The sequence below is a fragment of the Lagenorhynchus albirostris genome, chromosome 8, assembly GCF_949774975.1.
Source record: "Lagenorhynchus albirostris chromosome 8, mLagAlb1.1, whole genome shotgun sequence".
Lineage (NCBI taxonomy): Eukaryota > Metazoa > Chordata > Mammalia > Artiodactyla > Delphinidae > Lagenorhynchus > Lagenorhynchus albirostris.
In genome coordinates, this window is record NC_083102.1 from 92,921,844 (window position 1) to 92,942,724 (window position 20,881).

General features: G+C 35.3%; 1 protein-coding gene across 1 annotated transcript; it reads right to left on the reverse strand.

Annotated features, from left to right (window-relative positions):
• Positions 1-17,175: 17,175 nt before the first annotated feature.
• On the reverse strand, positions 17,176-20,695 carry MPLKIP (M-phase specific PLK1 interacting protein). Its single transcript, XM_060156213.1, has 2 exons — positions 20,258-20,695; positions 17,176-19,264 (listed from the first exon to the last, which is right to left on the reverse strand). The coding sequence occupies exons 1-2, from the start codon at positions 20,594-20,596 to the stop codon at positions 19,064-19,066; spliced, it is 540 nt and encodes a 179-aa protein (XP_060012196.1). The 5' UTR covers positions 20,597-20,695; the 3' UTR covers positions 17,176-19,063.
• Positions 20,696-20,881: the final 186 nt, after the last annotated feature.

Consider the following 20,881-nt stretch of genomic DNA (forward strand, 5'->3'; position numbering starts at 1 on the left):
AGTTGCTGACCTAAAGAATGCCCATCTAAACTTTTGCTATATCCATATTGCCCTCAGGAAAGGTTTGCAAGTTTTACATTCCTATTACTTTCCCTTTTCATTTAGTTATGCTGGGTATTTAAGCATTTTAAATCTTTGCCATTTTGACAGGTGAGAAGTCATCTTGTTTTAATTTATATTTCTCTGATTACTAGTGAAATTTATATACATGCTAGCTGGGTGTCTTTTGTGTATTAACTATTCATATGTTTAGTTATTAGGTATTTCCTCTCTGTTGCTTTGAAGAGCTTTTTATAGAAGGTAGGTAGCCCTTTGTGAACTATAATCTTAAAAATACTGTGTGGTGTGTTTTGATAAAGGAAAATTTAATAGTTACATGTAGTCGAATCTATTCATCTTTTCCTTCTGGTTTCTCCTTAGAAAAGTTTTCCGTAGCCCAAGGTTATTTTACTTTTTACACAATTTTATTTTACTTCTCTGGCTTTCTGCTTTTACACTTAATTCTAAACTGTTCTAGAATTTATTTTGCTAAATGTTGTGAGGTAAGGATCCAACTTTATACTTTTTCTGAATGGCTATACTAACTATGCCAACAGTATTTGTTAAATAGTTCATCCTATCCATAGTTTTAAAATGTCATCTGTCTTATTTGGGTCTGTTTCTGGGCTTTTCAGTTATGTTCCACCCTGATCTTTCTCTTCTGGTTAGAAGTACATTTGTATTATATTTTTATAAACTACGTGTAGCACGTATCAGGCTGCAGTATTTGTTTTAAGATGGCACGTAATTTAATTGTCCATTGTTTCAAAGCTTGTCTATTTCTGCCTGTTTTTCCTTGGGACTTCCTGAATCACTTTGATCACTTTCACCAAGTATCCTTTTAGGATTTTAACTAGAAACATATTGTTTAAATTAGTGTGGGTTTTTTTTGTTGTTTTTGTTTGGGTTGGTGGTTTTTTGCATGTTCCTCATTAAAAGCTCTGAAAGTTTCCTTACTGTAGTTCTGGTATGTTGGTTTTTTTAAGAGTTTCCAAAAATTTGTTGTTGTTGCTTCTAGAAATGGGCTCTTCATATTGTTATAAATAATATAATATTTTAAACTAGTCTGCTTATATAGGAAAGCTGTCATTTTTAAAAAACTGGCCACATTACTTCTATTATTTCTAATAGTTTTCAGTTGATTGAATATGATAATGGGCATTCTTGTTTCTGATTTTACGAACATCTTAATTTTTTAGTATTTCACTCGTATAATTTAAGCTATAGATTAGAAATAGAATAGTTTATTATGTTAAGAATATTCATGAAGCCTATTTATCAGGATTAGATGTTAAATTTTTTTAAATGCTTTTTCATTGTAAAGCATTTTCTCCTTTGATCTATTGATGATAGGCACCAGTTATATTAGTAGAATCTAATACTGAGCCATTCATTAGAAATACTGATGTATTCTATTGACTAACCCTGTATTTAGTATTTTGTAGTTTATTTATGAGAGGTAAGTCTGGTTTTAATTAACAGGTTTTGATAGTGTTACAGAAGAAACTGGAAAACTTGCGTTTTATTTGATTTAGAATGGCTTATGTGTCCTGAGAATGATTTTTTTTTTGAAGTTGATGCTGTTTTATTTATATCCAAATACACCTGACTTTTTTCTTGAAGGTGATTCTTTCACTGTTTCTCCATTTCCTCATGTGTCCTTGATCTTTTCAGGGTTCTCTTTCTTGAGTAAATGTTGGTAATTTTATTTTTTCTGAAATTCATCATATAGTCCATCTTATATTTAAAATGTTTTTAGCATACAGTTGTACTTAATAATCTCAGTGTTTTAAAAACATTTTCATCTATTGTTACATATCCTTTGTGTGTTTTTTCTCTTTTCCCTGATTAGACTAGTTAGGATTTGCCCCATTCTACCTCTGTCCTCTCACCACCAGGGAATAAAAATCTATCATTTACTTCTCATTTATTTTAAGAATTGGATTTTGATTCTTTTCTTCTACTTCCCTTATTTATCCCTACCTCTTGAGTTGAATAATTGGTCCATTTGTTTTTCTTCCTTCCAATTCTAAAAGAAACTATTTTAATGCTATGAATTCTCTGATTATTTCTTTGCTTCCATCTAGTAGGTTAAGAATGTTGTGTTTTCAGAATATTTAGTGGCTGCAAATTTGATTGCTTGTTTGATCCAAGGATTATTTAGAATAGTGTGTTTCAATTTCCAGGTCGTTGGATATATTTTATTTTTTATTTTTTTGTTAATAACAGATTTTCTGTTACATATAGTCAGTGTATGTAGTCTGCTTTGGGGAATTTATTAAGGATTTCTTTTTAGCCTGCCAAGCAAATAAAATTTGTAAATATTTCTTTAGGATAAGTATGTCATTTGATACAATTTGTCACATAAGCATTAAATCAATATTATTAAACACTGGTAAGATTCTCTATATCTTTACTTATTTCTCAAGGAGTGAGAAATGTAAAATAAACTCTTATACTGCTATTACGTATTTTTCCTTATATGTCTAATTCTTTTTGCTTTATATATTCAGTGCTATATTCACCACATACAGGTTCATAACTACTTAATCTCTGTTCCATTTATTCAAGCTTTTAAAACTTTAAATTCTACTAGGTCCAGTTTTAATATTACTACAATTGGTCTTTCTGTGAGTTTATTTCACACTCTCTCTGCTTGCCCACCTCACCCCCCCTTTTTTTTTAATGCTACCTTGCTGGCTTTGTTTTTAATCTTTTGCTAAAACTGGTTTTCTTTTTCTCTTTTTTAGAAATTTGTATTTTGAGGCTTTCTGTTGATTTGTAATGTGTATACAGACTTTTCTACTCAGCTTTAAATATTTCAAAGACATACACCTATTTCTTGAATGAATAACTTCAGAAGTTATATAAGAGTTGCTATAGACTGTCTCCTCTAAAAAGGTTGCCAAATCAGTCACCAAAAAGAGGAATGGGATTACCATGACTGACTTAGACCAGGGTCGAAGGAATGTTGGAGAGTCACTTGTAATTATTATTAGGCATTCATCTAAAAAAAAAAGGCTGACAAAGTAAGGATCAGTGTTCTTGGATGTTAAAAACATGATTGTAAACAAACAAAAAAGTGGATGGGCTGTAAAATAGAATATCCACAGCTGAAGATCAAATTAGTGAGCCTGAATATCAAGCTGAGTGATGCTGGGAATGATCCCCCCTAAAATTCACTACTAAAAAATTAAAAGTTTAAAGGGAAAATTGAGAAATGGAGGCTAGATCTAGATATCCCAATATTCATCTGATAGGAGTTGCAAAAAGAGAGAACAGGTAGAATGGAGATAGATAAACAAAGAAATACTAGAAGAAAACTTTCCAGAGTTGAAAAAGACATGAATCTTGTATTGAAGAGGTCCATGGAATGCAAAGCAAGGTATATGATGAGAGTCACACTTGATATACGTCAAAATAATATCTCAGAATTTAAAATTTTATTGGAACTTTACATTTATTTATTGTATACTGAGAAAATAAAAACAGATTGTCTGCAAAAGACAGAGAACCATACTGGCACCACACCCCCTCACCATTAACACTGGATGCTATAAGTTTCTGCAAAGTCTAAGGGAAACAACTTTGACCTTAGAATTCCATCCTCAGTGTGTTAGGGAATAGTGGTGTTCCCTCGGCCTTCTTGCTTTGACTGAAATCTAGCTCTTCCCTGAGGGGACTGACTGCCCTGCGGCCTTCTCAAGTGATGGCTGTTTTTCTTCCTTGGACCACTGGGCCTGGAATCTAGTTAAGTGTCCTTTTTGATGCTCATTTTCACTTTCAGACTCTTCTTGTTGATGCCTTAAAACTATAGAGATTTGCCCCTTGTGTCATCAGACTGCTTCACTCATGCCTCCCTGCTGCAGTTATTTACTGACCTCTGACTTGTCCTTCCCCTTTCACCCTCCCCGCCATTCTTTGAAGATTTTAATTCCTGGGTCACTATCACTGTGTCCTGTTTCTATCTTGATTTCAGCATCTGTGTGGATGATCCTTAAAATCTTGGCTTCTCTGTTTCTCTGCCGCTCCTCCAATGGTCTTATCCTCCACCTCATCTCAGCTACTCATGTCCCTGTCATACCCTCGACTTTATGGCCACAAGTTCCATGACCCCTGCAAATCTCAATTCAAGCACACTACTTACCCTACGCTGGAACGCCCTCCCCCCACCCAAGTTTGCAGCCCACTCTAATACTCGGACTCCAACCACCTTTCTCACTCCCTTATACACATCTGCAACTGCCTTGTCACGCTCTTGCTTTCCTGTATTCGTGTGAAAATTCCAAAACTGTTCAGACCCAACATCCCCAATGTTTAAATCCACTCTGTCTGCATCCGTGCAGCTGAACATTGCTGGAAAAACACTCAACCATGCCCACTAGTTTCACTTTACTTCATGATCACTAATCTCACGTGGGCCCTTAAGGCTACCCAACAGTTATACTACCATGGTTCATCAGTTCTAAAGCATAGATGTTCACACTTAATATCTCTGAAATGAGGATGTGTCTTATATATGCCACTATGGTATGTCATACTTTAATTGGTAGAGTTTTCCCCTTTTTAGTGTTACCTAAAAAATAGTGTGTCTTACAATCAATGGCATCTTTGATAAAGCATAATTACCTCATACTTTTCATTCTCTCGTTTTCCCACATGATCATTTAATACTTTTTTCTTCTCTACTCAAATCTCCAGTATTTCCTTCCTGTATTAGTTTGCTAGAGCTGCCAAGGCAGCATTCTTGCTGTGTCCTCACATAGTCTTTCCTCCGTGTGAGTGCATGTCTCATGTCTGTGTATCCAAATTTCCTCTTCTTATAAGGAAATCAGTCATTGGATTAGGGCCCACATCAAGGGCCTCATTTTAACTTAATAACCTTTTAAACGACCTTATCTCCAAATATAGTTACATTCTGAGGTACCGAGGGTTAGGATTTAAATATGTAAATTTTGAGGGGACACAATTCAGCCCATAATACTCCCCCATTCTCACGTTCAGTTGGTGACTTTGTTCCCTATTTTCACAGATATAGAAATAAATGAGAGAAATGCCAAAGTCCCTACTGTATCACCCCCACCTTTCACTGTCTTCATATCATTAACTTCTTTCCTGTCACTATGGACAAACTATCCATATTCCTAGAAAAATCTCTTCTTGCCAAACAAAGAAGTTCCTTCCAGCTCAACTTTCTCTATGGCATTAACAATTTTCTTCCATATAAGTTCTAAGGGGGCCAGAGTTTTGTTGTTCTGTTCTTCTCTACTCCTAGCACCTAGAAAAAGCTCAATATTTAATGAACAAGTACAGATATGTAATAAATATATCCCTTTATATGCAAGATAAAGGAATGCACTTAGAAGGGAAACCCTTCACTGGAAGCAGAATTATAAGAGTATATCAAGTAAGAGAATAAAATGGAACAAAGTTAAGTCAATCAGTTCTAGAAAGGCAGAACACTTCATAAGAACAAGAAGTAGGCTGCTAAAGAGAGGCAGTCACTTGAAGGAAAAAGACTCCTCAGTGAGCATCTAAGATATGGGCATGTAACAAGGACAGAGGGGATTCAAAGAGGAGAACCACAGCTGATCAAAAACCTCACTTCACTGCCAAGACAGGGAGCCTTTGCTATTCTTCTCAATTAGGATATGTTACATGTATATGGTGACCACTGTATGTTTTCATTTGTCTCCCATACTAATGGAAGTTTCTTTTTTCTTTTCTTTGCCTTCTTTCTTTTCTCTCTTCCTTCCCTCCTTCCTTTTTTCTTCTCTTCCTTCCTTCATTTTTCTCTCTTCCCTCCCTCTCCCTCCCGTCCTTCTCCTCCTCCTTTCAACTGCAATTACCCTGTTTTCTTTCTACCACTGCATATTAATATGGTGGAACTGATTGAGTGTATAATTTAGCCATAGTTTGCCATGAGTTGTGCTATATCTAGAATGGAAAAGAGAAATACAAATCATCCAGAGTTCTGAACTCCAATATGAATGAATAATGAGACTGAGTTTTCTTTATAAGGAGATGTTTTGTTATACATATACATTAGATAGTTACATTTTATGAGGTGTGACTGTTTTTAAGAAGTGTATCTATGCTAAATGCAATGTGGAATCCTGGGTTGGATTCTGGAACAGAAAAGAGATCATTGTTGGAAAGACTGATGAAATCTAAATAAAGTCTGCATTTTAGTTTTAGTTTAGTATTCTCAGTTTTAACAAATGTACTATGGTTATCCAAGATGTTAATACCAGGCAAAGTTGTGTGAAGGCTATATGGGAACTCTCTGTACTATCTTCAAAACTTATCTGTAAATCTAACATTCAAAATATAAAGTAGGGGCTTCCCTGGTGGCGCAGTGGCTGAGAGTCCGCCTGCCGATGCAGGGGACACGGGTTCGTGCCCCGGTCCGCGAAGATCCCACATGCCGCGGAGCGGCTGGGCCCGTGAGCCATGGCCGCTGAGCCTGCGTGTCCGGAGCCTGTGCTCCGCAACGGGAGAGGCCACAACAGTGAGAGGCCCGCGTACCGCAAAAAAAAAAAAAAAAAAAAAAATATATATATATATATATATATATATATAAAGTAAAAACAAAACAAAACCAAAAAAATACAAAAAAATGTGTATAGAAGGAAGCCTATATATGGAACTTGGGCTGCTGGGAGGTGGAATGTCTTTTCTTACTTAGCATTCATTCCCCCTTTGTCAATAATATTCTGCTTTCTATTAGGAAACTATGCGTCCTTCTACTTTCAGTCTCTGTGGTTCAGAGGGAACTACTAACTTTACCTCTGTGTAAAAAAGTCCAGATTTCTGCCAGTTGTTTAAAAAATGGGAAAATCTGGCAACACTGCACTTCTGTATTGGGCATTAAGTTAGTACAAATGTAAAAAGTGACTAATTTCTCAGCTTCTTTCACATGTAATGAGAGCTAGGAAAAAGATGGCAAGACAAGTGTTTCCTCTTGCCCCTTCAGTCCTCTCTGGTAGCTGAATGTTGAAGATGCTTCAATAACATTAGGGATTCTGACTTTCAAAGGATTAATAACAATTTTAAAGACCAAAGGGAAAGGTAATATGCAGTATTTATTCCAGTGTTGCTTTTGCATCATCAAATTACAGATATGTTTAAGAGTCATTTGATAAAATCAAAACAAAACCAAAGAAAGGCATGCTGATATTTTCTTATGATGAAAGCTTACCCTAATTATAAAGTAAAAAAAAAAAAAGGAAATGAAATTTGAGTGCTAGAGTCATAAAACCCAACCAAATACATTTATCCCAGATAATGTGCTCACCTAAAGAAAAAACTCTGGCAGTCTCCTTTGAACTCCTATTATCATCTAGCCTCATAAGCATTGGGTTTGATGTCATTTCTTTCATTACTTTATTATTTATTTAATTATTCTTTATTTTTATTTCTTAACTATCAGAAAGTTAGTGACCCATCAAGATTTGGGTATTCATATATAGAGAGAGGAATGCTCTCTGAAAATACAGAAAGTAGTCCACTAGAGAGGCTACTGCATCTAAGGCCGGGCTGAAACTGGAAGACCCCACCACCAGCAACAGGATCCAGACAACAGGAAGACAAATGAAGCTGCATCGGAGGAACTAGAGAATTAGATCAAGAAGCTGGAGACACCTAGGAAGCTGGCAAACGAACACTGGAATCTCTGGAATCTCAGGAAAACTGCAACCTTCCTAACCACTGGTAACAGCCAGAAGCCAAGTGAAGACAGCCTCCGACTCACTTTTGTTCTCCAAATCTTAAGCAAGTGCCTCTAATTGGAAAGCCTGAATTTATATTCAGAACTCTGTGAGTGCAAGGGAGTCAGGGCATTCAAAAAACAATTTTTTTTTCTATTTTTTTTTCGATTATAGTGACAGTTCAATCTGTGGCATTGGCATATACAAATATTTAACACAGATGATACATAAGGACTGAGAGAAAAACAAAGAAGGAATTATACTTCCTCTCACACAGAGACAAACGACAGGATTAATACCTTCAACCTTCTTATGCCTGGAACCGTCCATTTCCAGCTCTACTGTCATTACGTTAATGTAATGCACAACCATCTCTGACCCTGACTATTTCAGTAGTTTACTGAATGGTCTTTGGGAATCTACTCTGTCAATCTTCTATTCTGTTTTCCACAGAGAAGCTGGAGCAAAACAAATTTTTAAAAATCAGTAGACTTTATTTTTCTGAGCAGTTCGTGTTTACAGAAAAATGAGCAGGAAATACAGAGAGCTCCCCCATACCCTCTCATTCTCCTCCCACTTCCAGTTTCCTCTGTTATAGACACCTTGCATTAGTTGTACATTTGGTACAATTGATGAACCATTATTGACACAAGATTAACTAAAATCACAGAGTAGACTCTGTGTGTGTTGTACATTCTATGGGTTTGGGCAAATGTATAATGACATGTATCCACCATTACAGTACCATCAGAGAATAGTTTCACTGCCCTAAAAATCCTGTGTTCTACCTGTTCATCCCTCCCTCCACTTATCTACCCCTCGCAACTCCTGGCAATCTGATCTTTTTACTGTCTTCGTAGTTTTGTGTTTTCCGACTGTCAAATGTTGGAATTATATAGTATGTAGCCTTTTCAGTTTGGCTTCTTGCACTTAGTGTTAAGCTTTTAAGGGCCTTCCGTGACTGTTTATGACTTGATAACTTTTTTTTTATTGCTGAATAACATTCCATTGTATGGATCTACCAGTTTGTTTATCCATTTACCTACTGAAGGACTTGACTTGTTGGCTGCTTCCAAGTTTTGCAATTATGAATAAAGCTGTTATCAACATTTGTGTGCTGGTTTTTGTGTGGACAAACATTTTCGACTCATCTGGGTAAATAACAAGGAATGAGATTGCTAGGTTGTTTGGTAAGAAAGAGTATGTTTAGTTTTCTAAGAAATTGCCAAACTGTCTTCCAAATTGGCTACACCATCTTGCATTCCCACCAGCAATGAAAGTTCATGTTGCTCCATATCCTGCCATCATTGGGTGTTGTCAGTGTTTTGGATTTTTGCCTTTGGACTTAACTATTGTAACAATGGTATCTCATTGTTTTGCAAATATTTTCTCACCACCTGTGGCTTATCTTTTCATTTTCCTAACAGCATCTTCTGCATGACAGAAATTTTCAGTTTTAATGAAGTCCAACTTATTTTTTCTTTTATGGATCATGCTTTTAGTGATGTATCTAAAAAAGTCATCACTAAACTGAAGGTTACCTAAATTTTCTATGTATCTTCTTTATAGGTTTGTGTTTTACATTTAGGTCTCTGATTCAAGTTTATTTTGTGAAAGGTGTAAGGTCTATGTCCAGATTCACATTTTTTGCATGTGGATTTCCAGTTGTTCCAGCACCATTTGTTGAAAAGACTATCCTTTCTTCATTGAATTGCCTTGATCCTTTGTCAAAGATCAGTTGACTACATTTTTGTGGGTCTATTTATGGTCTCTGTATTCTGTTCCATTGACCTAGTTGTCTGTTCTTTCACTAATACCACGTGGTCCTGGTTACTGTAGCTTTATAGTAAGTTGACATCTGGTAGTGTCAGTCATGCAACTATGTTCTTCTCAATGTTGTGTTGCCTATTTTGGGTCTTCTGCCTTTACAATTAAACTTTAGAATAAATTTGTCAATATCCATAAAATAACTTCCTGCAGTTTTGACTGAAATTGTGTTGAATCTATAAAGTAGGGAAGAATATCTTGACAGTATTGAGTCTTCCTATCCATGTACATGGGATATCTCCATTTTCTTAAAAAACCATTTCTTTCACCAGTCTTGTAGTTGTCCTTATATAGATCTTACACATATTTTGTTAAGATTTATACCTAAGGTTGGTTTGTTTTTCTTTTGCTAATGTAAGTGGTACTGGGTTTTAAGTTTCAAATTCAAATTGTTCATTGCTGGTTTATAAGAAAATGATTGCCTTTTGTATATTAACTTTGTATACTGAAACCTTGCTGTAACTATAACTGCTTAATCCTGCTTCCAGGGTTTTTTTTTTTCTTTCTTTCTTTTTTTGTGATTTTCTACACAGACAATCACGTCATCTGTAAATAATGTTTTATTTCTTCCTTCTCATTCTATATCTTTTACTTCCTTTTTTTGGTCTTACTGCATTAGCATGATATTGCATCATATTGCAGTATTATGTTGAAAAGCAGTGGTAAGAGGGGACATCCATGCCCTGTTCCTGATCTTGGTGGAAAAGCATTTAGTTTCTCACTATTTAGTATGATATTAGCTGTAGGTTTTTTGTATATGTTTTTTATCAAGTTAAGAAAGGTCCCTTCTATTCCAAGTTTGCTGAGAGTTTTAATCATGAATGGGTGCTGGATTTGGTCAAGTGCTTTTTCTGCATGTATTGATAAGATCATATGATTTTTCTTCTTTAGTCTGTTGATGTGATGGATTACAGCAGTTGAATTTTGAATGTTGACCCAGCCTTGCACACCTGAAATCCCACTTGTGTATGGTGTATAATTCTTTTAATACAGTTAAGTGTAAAAACGAGGTCATGGTCAGCAGGTTATTATACAAAGTTCATGAACAAATTCAACCTACTATAACAACTCTAAGTAAACGTAAGTTTTATGCACAAATATTTTTTAAAGTTTCCTTTTCTATAATCTCATGTTGACAGGTTACAATACTTGGAGGACAACATTAAATATAAATCTAAGAATGTTATAGGAATAGTCTTTGTCCTTCTGAGTAAACACACACTTAAGTGCATTTAACCTAGATTTTATGGTAACTGCTATGTAAATATTCTCTGACCTTTAAAAAAAACCTCTAAACATATTTGCATTCCCTAAAGTACTTCTGACAGTCTTAGAAAGCTTTCTTATTACATCCTATTCTGTACAATTTTAGACAAGTCTCAACTGCATTAATTGGGGTTTATAAGTTTTTTCATAATCACAAAAAACTGACCTATTACCACTTATTATCTGTCCTTTCCCCACTCATTTGTAGTGCTATATTAACCAAATATCAAGTTTTTATATATATGTGAATTTGTTTCTGAGTTCTCTATTTTTGTTTCTTTAGTCTGTTTACTCTTACACCAATCAGTCATTAGATTTACAAGTTTCTTTATCTGGTAGAGCAAGCCTGCTTACATTTTTCTTCTTCAACATTTTTATGACTAATCTTGACACTTTTCCATATAAATATTGGAATCATTTTGCAAGGTCCACAAAACTTATTTTGAGATTCGATTGAATTTATAGATTAATTTAGGGAGAATGGACATATGTACAATATTGAATCTTTCCATCCATGAATAATATCTCCCTATTTAGTTGTGCTTTTTAAGAAGTTCTTCAAAAATGCTTTGTAATTTTCTCTGTTGTCTCCCCCAACCCCCTTCCCACCAAGATTTATTGCAGATTGCTATTTGGAGGCTGAGGCATTTTATTGCATTTTTTTTGACTGATGTGTAGGAATGCTGTAATTGTATATTTTTCTTGGATCCAGAATTTTCAAAAAATTTTGCCTCCCTTGGAGTTGTACAGACAGTAATATTATCTGTACATAAGATCAGTTTCATCTCTTCCTTTGTAACTTTCACACTTCAGATATCTTCCTTTCCCACTTCTGGAAGACTTCTGTGTATTTAATTTTAAGCAATGCTTTTTCTTCATCTACCGAGTTATTAGTATATATCTTTTCCTTTAGCCAATAAGATGTATTACAGAAATAAATTTCTAGATGCTGAGCCATCACTGCAATCCTGAGATAAACCCTATCAGTTCTTTCTTGGTTTGTTTGTGAGCAACTGCTGAATTGTCATATCTTGTTTAGGATTTTCAGCAACTATGTACATAAGTGAAATGATCTATAATTTCCATTTATACTGTACTTGGCCTGGTTTGAGATCAGTTAATACCACAGGTGTAAGATGTCTTGGATACTTTTTAACTAAAAGTTTTTATAATACAGGAATTAAGTATTCCATGAAGGCTTAGTAAGTCTGGATCATCTGTGGGGAGAACTCATGATTATCAACTCAGTCTCTCTCATGGTTATTGGTTTATTCTGACTTTCTATTTCTTTTTGAGTCAATACTGATAATGTATCAATATTTTTCTAAAATATAACACATTCCATCTATGCTTTCAAATACTATGGTGTAAAGTTGGTCATCCTGTGTTTGCGTGACTTTCAAAGCCTTTATTGGTACTAATATGACTTCTTCATTTAATCATCAGTATACCAGAAAAAATTAGTCATCATTTGTCATCTGGGTCCAATGGGCCCTTTTAATTTTTAAAAACATTTAAAGTTATTTAGCAAAATGTAGAGAATAAAGAGATAGAAAGAAGTTTGTTAGACATCTTAATAAGAATGTAAACATAGGAAACCCAAATTTTTATTCAGTATTTTCGTGGTTTTGAAAGTATTTAATACATAAGATGGGTAGCATCTCGAACATAAATAGGTATTCATCTACTGTCACAAACTTAGAATACATTCATCTTATGAACCTTGACTCCAGAGTTTAAATATATCTCTAATGGGCTTTAGTTTATTATTACTTCTTGTTCTTTTTACACTTGCATCTTCAAAATGCAATACATTTAAGAACTTTGATGTCATATTTTTGTTAAGGAAAGGATGGTCATTTCTTTTTGCTTCATAATTGCAAAACACTTTCACTTTCAGATTTATAAACACCAATCAGAACAGTAAATCCAACTGATTTTTCACTTTTACATCATCTATTTCCTTTTAATCAATTCTGAATACACACCTGCCTTTAGTATTTGTCTACTTACAATTCTGATTAACAAACATAAAAGATGTTCTTGTCACAAAGTTCTGTGATGAAGTCTTTCCTTTTGGATAACTGAGTAAATAAGAATATCATAATTCTTTCGTCCTTAGAAATATATTGTTCACTCATTGATTCTTGAATTTGAGAAAAATCTTTCTAGGATATTGTCATCTGAAAATTTATACTCTGAGAGTTTGCTTATAAGAGACCAGAGTGCTGATTAGTTTAATAATCATGAAATACCTAATAATTTTCTTTTCTTTGCCATTATGGGTTAAAAATTAAAAATGCCAAATTCTTAATTGTGCTCAAATAAAAGCTTAAAAAACATTTACAGAGATTGTGTCTCTAGACTTCTTTTATCCCTTCTTTAAAGATGAAGCAGGATTTAGGGCAATGCAAAGAAAACAGAAGGATGATGCAAGTGATGATTACCCTTGCATTATCCTTCTAGGTGATTCCATCACTTTGTTTTCTTACTGTAGTTCTTTTTTTAAGCATAGTTCCTGATGTTACACCAAAGGTTAACATTGTTTATATTTTTCCTTTTGTGCTTTTTTTCATCAATCTGTTTTTTTTTCTTTCTTTTTTTTTTGGCTCCACAGTGCAACTTGAGGGATCTCAGTTCCCCGACCAGGGATTGAGCCCAGGCCACAGCAGGGAAAGCCTGGAATTCTAACCACTAGGCCACCAGGGAACTCCCTTTTCATCAATCTTTATCGACTTTAGTTAATCCACAGAATAGGCTTTTTTGTTGACAATCTCTATAGCTTTGCCTTGTTTCATTGATTTTTTTGAGGGTACTTTTTGTTTTTAAATTTATTGAACATTTTGGTCAGAAAACATGATCTGCCTATCAATCAAATCTTTGAAATCTGCAGAGTCTTTGTGATTTAGAAAACTTATAAAAAATTTATTATATGGGCTTCCCTGGTGGTGCAGTGGTTGAGAGTCCGCCTGCTAATGCAGGGGACACGGGTTCGTGCCCCGGTCCGGGAAGATCCCACATGCCGCGGAGTGGCTAGGCCCATGAGCCATGGCCGCTGAGCCTGCGCATCCGGAGCTTGTGCCCCGCAACGGAAGAGGCCACAACAGTGAGAGGCCCACATACCGCAAAAAAAAAAAAAATTATTATATACTTGTGTACTTGAAAAAATGTGTACATATTGTATATAAATATATAATTTCTATTTTATATACCAGTTCTTTATATCCCTACAAATTCTACATCTGCTTGTTATATCCATGTCCAGTAGAGATGTGCTAAAATCCCCACTGTGATTGTGAATTTCAATCTTTTTATAGCTTTTTATTTTAGATGTTATCTTTTCTAAACCAACAAATAGATTAATTCCATCTATCTAATCCAATCTGAAAATCTGCCTTTTAAAAGATTTTACTTTTTTAAGATTCATTGTTATTACTGGAATATTTGGACTTACTGCTGTCATTTACTTCTTTTCCTGACTTCTCTTGGATTTATGGTTTACTATATTCCTCTTTCTCCCTCCTGATGATTTGAGAGCTTTAAAAATTTTAGTCATATATTCCCTAAAGTAATTTTGAAAAGTGATGTACCCTTTTATACTTTTCAAGTCAACATAAATACACTTTTATCGTAAGTTTCAAAAATTGCAAAGGAAGTCATTTCGGTAACATTGATGTTTTAAGCTAAATCCATTACATTATTAAAGTATCCAACTGAATCTAATTATCACAGTAATTTGCTATCTAAAAACACTCCTTAACACAGTAGGAAATTGTACACTATTTTATCCCCAACTCATATTTCCATTTTACTTTCCCAAGTAATTTTTATCTCATTGTAATAGTGTAATGCTTGAAAGTCCTTTACTGATAGCTTGTCATACATCTGTTTCTCAAAAATGTATGAAAAATATATTTATTGAAATTAAAAAATATTTTTGGAAATAAAAAAAACATTTCCAATGGCTATAAACTTCAAAGTGTTCAAGTTATCTGTTATCTGGATTATCATTACTATTCAAACAATAAAAACACCATAAAACTGCTAATTGCTAGAATGAGACATTAATTTTATTACTATTTTTAAACTATAGATATAAATGCTGAGAAAACTCATTTACGCATACAAATAAGAAGGGATAGACTTTTGTTATAGTGATGTCACTTAATTCTTGTACACCTTTTAAGTTATATGCCAAAAATAATAAACTGATCATCAAATTATTTTTAATGATCTTTAACTAACAATCTGATTAAGTTTTCTTCAATTTTGTTGAAAACAAAGAATTGAAAAATCACCCTCACTGAAGACCTTGTTGTTCAGGCCATTTTCTTTCTTATATCCTTGGAAAATTACAGAATATAAATACCTGAGAAGGAAGAATTAATCCTAAGTAAAGCTGGTTTTCCAAAGTTAAATGCACTGTCCTCGACTATGTTTTGTGGACATTTACACCCAAACCTATACGTAAATACATGTTCTGCTTTTAAAAGTATTGTTTATAGTATTTTATCAAACTAAGATGTACATTTTAACATCTCTGAAATTGGGATGCATCTTATAATTGACAGCATATTATAGTTTAGTTGGCAGTGTTTTTACTAAGTGGTATATAATGGATTATATATAATTATAAATAATAGTTTCTTAGGTTAGATGAAAAATTAGACTGTGGAAATTAAGAGCAAAAAAGAAAAGATGTTGGGTCATTACTAAGTTCTGGGTTTATACAATGTATACTTACGACTATCATGTGTTTTATTTACAGTAAAATCCACAATATATATCTGTTAATTTAAACTAAACACATAGTAGGAATGAAAAATAGAACAGAGAAATGGCTCAGAGACAATAAGCAGGAGACTTGGGCCAGGTAAAAAATTAATATGGATTTATAGAATCTAATAATGAACTGGCAAAGGATAATAAAAATGTTTCTCCTAAGAATCTGAAAAATACTCTAGAAAATATAAAAATCATGAACTTACCTCTGAAATATGATCTTTTAAGATGTAAAGTTAATATGTCAGAAAGAAACATGGAAATTTTAACTTCTTCCTCCTTGAAATCATGCAAATTATGCTATTAAGACAGGTTTGAGACATATTCATCAGGTTCTTTATCATTATTGAAAATGGGGAAAAGACAGTTGGCTTGACAGCAGATTCACCAAAACCCATCATGCCTGTATACCAATCTTAAATATTCTAAGATAAATGAGGCAAGCAACTTTTTCATTGTTTCCTAAAAATAAAGTGCCTTTCCCTTCACATTATGTTCATGCTCTCTTTGCTTTCACATGATTCACCCACAGGAAAAATGATTTTTTGAATAGTCAGGAGACAAAAAAGGCAAGGCCTATAAACAAAAACTGTCATCACTCTATCTCCCTAATTGACAACACATGTGAGTTCTGAATATCTCCACATGGGCCAACATAACTCATTTCTAAGACCACACTTCACCTGTGATGAAAACACATTAACTTCCACCGTACTTCCTTGGGCAGTCAGAAAGGTCTGCTTGAGTTCAAAGGGCAGGGACATAACTCTCTATCTTGATGAGGTAGAGGCAAGGTTTTGGACGAGTCTGAGGGACCTGAAATATTGTTGGCATCATTTTTGAAAAACACAACCTGCCATAGGTTTCTTCTGTCAAGGGGGAGAAGGGTAATTATGAAAAGGCAGAAGGGAAAAAAAGAGAACTGGCATAATCCACTGATCATGGAAATGTTCTTTAAGCACATCATTTTAACTAAAGAGTGCATCTGGGATTTGAGGATCTGGATCAAAATCCCCTTAAAGCTATCTTTGCCTTTACAGTTAAATACTCCCAGAAGTACAAACACCCATGTTTGAAAACCCAGCTATAGATTATACTTCCGTTCTTTAATTATATGAATATTTAAGATGCATACTTAACTATAAATTTCCCTAACACAGTTATTTAGCATCTCTGCGGAGGTAAAAACGTGTATTCTGGAACAATTTAAAAAATCATTTTTCATTTAAAAGAATGATCAATTCCTTTCACTCAGCTAAACAAAAATAGGCTAGTAATATAAACAAACCAATATCAATGTCGAAAGACCTTTGATAACTATATACACTACCAACCAGAGCAGTAAAGCAATGTATCTTTCCTGAGGACAAAAATGTTTCTCTTAAAATCAGAAAGGTCAGACCTCTGGAAGATGTTGGTAACTTGGCAGAAGAGAAATTTTACATTTAGTTAACATTACACTTATAAAGTAGTAAAATAAAATGCACATAAGCCATTAGAACAATTATAATTTGAATGTTTTCCAAATATGATACGAATACATTAGCATAAAACCTTTCCTGACTTCCTTTATTTTTGCCAATAATCCAGTGATCTCCAAGCAATGGCTTAATGATTATTTCTAAATGTCACTTCCTAGAGATAATATTTCTTACCTATTAAGTTCAATAAAAGGTATGCAAAAGTATTGCTCTAATTTTCATCATACATCATGACCTCAAATCATCTAGAAAGACGTTAGAAAATAAGGACATTCCCTTTAGAACACTGGGGGAAAAATTACTATTCTCTTTATATATAGGAGATAAAGGCAGAGCAATATAGTAGTTATAATCAGAATGTCTGCATCCACTCACCAAATATTTATTAAGCACCTACTATTTTCCAGGCATCATTCTAAGAGCTGAGGATATAGGGGTAAGTGAGAAAGTAACAGCTACCATTTAGAGGGCTTACTATGTGCCAGGCTCTGGCCTAAGAGTTTTCACACATGTAAACCCATTTAATCCTCAAACACAACACCTCTATGACATGGGTACTGTTAAGTTTTTCATTTTACATATAAGAAAATTGAGGCACAGAGAAGTTAAATAATTCACCAAGCTAGTAACTGGTAGTAGTAGTCCTGGGTGTCATGGAGCTTTTATTAATCTAAAATCCTTCCCTTCTCATTTTGTTTTGCCTCTGTGAAAAGACCTAACATACAAATAGAAGTGGTTATGGCTCAAATAGGTGGTGTAACCTTTTCACTTTTAAAGCTTTCTTTCTGGGAATGTTTAAATAAAATTTTAGCTATACTTTCATCATACACTGTGACCCTAAAATATCTAAAAAGCCTGAATGTTATAAGACTTGATTTTGTTTAAATAGTTGGGGAAAATGAAAATCCCCAACATTTTCATTTTTCTCCCCATTACTGTAGGTATAGGTACGTAGTATTCCTTCCTTTGGAAAGCCTTTCTTTAGTCCAGGGAGGCCTGGTGGGGCTGAAGACCATGGGACCCTGCCTCATTGTAGGGGTGAATCCATGTCCAAGCTAATCATGCCACACTGCCTTGATCATAGTTATTGGATTAAGACTCTAAAATTTGACCTAAGCATGGCCAATCTGTCTTCACTGAGATTGACAGAGCTGGGAAATGTTCTCTTCACAATGGAAGTGACTTAAGACTGCTGGTAGCCATCTTCCTGGGCCTCAAGAGAAAATGACTCCACAATACTGAGAGATGTGGAGTAGAGAAATTCAGATGCAGAATTCTTTAATATAGCTATGCAAGAAGTAGGTCTATCCTTGTCCTCTGCAGTTAAATAAGTATAAAGGGTATGAATATTTTTTTTAATTTAAGCTTAAGCGGGTTTCTGTAACTTTCAATCAAGTTTCAATGCATTTTTACAAAAGCATTACATAAAATATGCATGCAGAACAATGGTTATAATATGAATAGAAATCTCCTTTATTCTTTTCCTTTACCCCCTTTCCCTATGAACAAATAAAGAACTGTCTACAGGACAAAGGACAGTCTATTTCATTTTCAAAAGTAGTATGCAAAATATATACTTACGAATTCTAACTATGTGATTACAAAGCATTATTTTAATAATTCTTTGGCATATGACAAAGCACAATATAGCTAGAAAGACAAAACGTTTTATTTTGAAACATTGGAAAAACATTAAAAGACAAATGTCCATTATATAACCAAGAATGTTAAGTATTTGGAAACTGTCAATCTTCTAAAATTGGTAGGCACTTCCAGAGAGCTAAATATTGCAAATTATCCTACCATATGTCTTCTCTAACACCAAAAATACTTGATATGATGAAGGAAGACACAACTAATTATTCAAAGTCACCACGTTAGGGTTCAACTTAATTACAAACAAAAGTTTTGTCCAAGATGTTCCTGACAAATGAAGCTTCCAGTTGAATTTCAGAAATGTTAACAAAAGTATCTTCCTTTTTTGCCTGTGAATGTTTGAGTATTGCTGTATTGTTGGCTTATATCCACTACAGATACTGGTTCTAGGCCAGCCCAAGGGTCTTCAAGCATTGAAGGCTTGAAATAACTTTCCAACTCATTAGACATTCTCTTTTCTCTACCACGCCCTGATCCAAATGGTGTAGATGTCCTTGGAGAACCCTTTAGAAAAAAAATCATCAGTTAAAAAGACATTTAGTAGAGGTAACTGGTACTTTTTCTTTAGAGGTTAGAGGGGATCACACTGCTAGTTAAAAGTTGTGTCTTGAACCCAAACATGTTCACTTGCAAAGTCCATGCTTCCTTTAATCTAGTGTTTTAAAAAAGTATTTAAACCTATTTGATATACTAATTTATTGATAGTTTTATGCCCACTGTCACTTCAAATCCTTTTGGGTTTCTAATGTAATAACTTTCCCAAACTATAAACTGGTGATGAAGTAAGAAATTACTTGTACTGTAGTCTCCCCTCAGTATTTCCCTATTGCTTCTGGAAGCAAATTAAACTTTTTTTTTTTTTTAACCCTACAGATTCAAAATTTCTAGAACCCTCCCATCTCATTAGCTCCACACTCAAAGGGATGGGTTTGGTTTAGCAAAAGTTGGAAAACTACCAAGCATATTTAAGATGTAAACCACAGAATCCTAGACATACCAGAAAGAAGCCTTAGAGCAGAAGCCAATGTAGTTGAAAAACGAAGGCCAAAAGGAGGAAAAAAAAAAAAGAAGAGAAAAAAAGGGAAAAGGTGCCATCAGTAGGAAGATGGCACTAGCCTGTAACCCTAGAGCTGAGCCCTATGCTGGGGATTCATTCGCTTTTTTTCCTCCTTGAAGACCGGGGACTCAGAATAATTTACTGCAACGAACTGGCTAGGCCCCTGACGAAGGAGAGGGAATTAGGGATATCTGTGTTTGAGCGGCAGTGTACTGGCTAAAAGTAGGAGGACTATAGAAACAAAGTACAGCTCTGCAACTTTTTACAGCATTCTAAAGAAAGTTATACTTAACTTCTCTGAGCCTCAGTTTATTCATCTGCGACATGGGGCTAACGATAGTATCTCACTTCATAGAGGATTCAAAATAATCCACGCAAAGGGATTATCAGTACCATGCCTGCCATACAGTAAGAGCTCGGCAAACGCTGGCTATTATTACCTGGGGGTGGGTCTGCTGCTGCCCTGGGGAGTAGCCGAATTGCTGCTGGGACCCCGCGGGGGACTTGGAGTAGTTGCCAGGGTAGCCGCCAGGGGACGGAGACCCGAACCGGCCCCCAGGGAAGCTGCCGCCGTGTCGCGGAGAGTGGCTGCTCCCATAGGGCCTAGACCTGGGCCCGTACGGCGGCGTGTGGTGTGGACTCCCGTACCCGTCCCGCGGGGATGGCGGCCGCGCTCCGCCTCCGCCCGGGGTACCCCGGAAGCTGCTCCCGCTTCCCCAACCTCCTACACCCGGGCTGGGGCAAGGAGGAGTCGGGGGTCGGAAATTCTGTCGGTGCATCTCAGAAGACGAAAACGAGGACTTCAATGGCGCGTTCTCCCGCCGGAACTGTCGAGACCAACCGTTCACAGACACCTCGTGGTCCTTCACCAAAACAGTCCTCCGCCCGCCAGCACCATAGACCACATTGGTTCCGGCCTCACAAAGGTTCCTCTGGGGCGGCGGGATAAGTAGGTTATCGAATGGGTACAGATTCAGCTGATTTAAGTGAAGGAAAGAGGAAGAAAAAGGATAAAGGAAAGGGCTGATCCCGGGCCCCAGCAATGGCCTTTGCAGTCTGGCGGG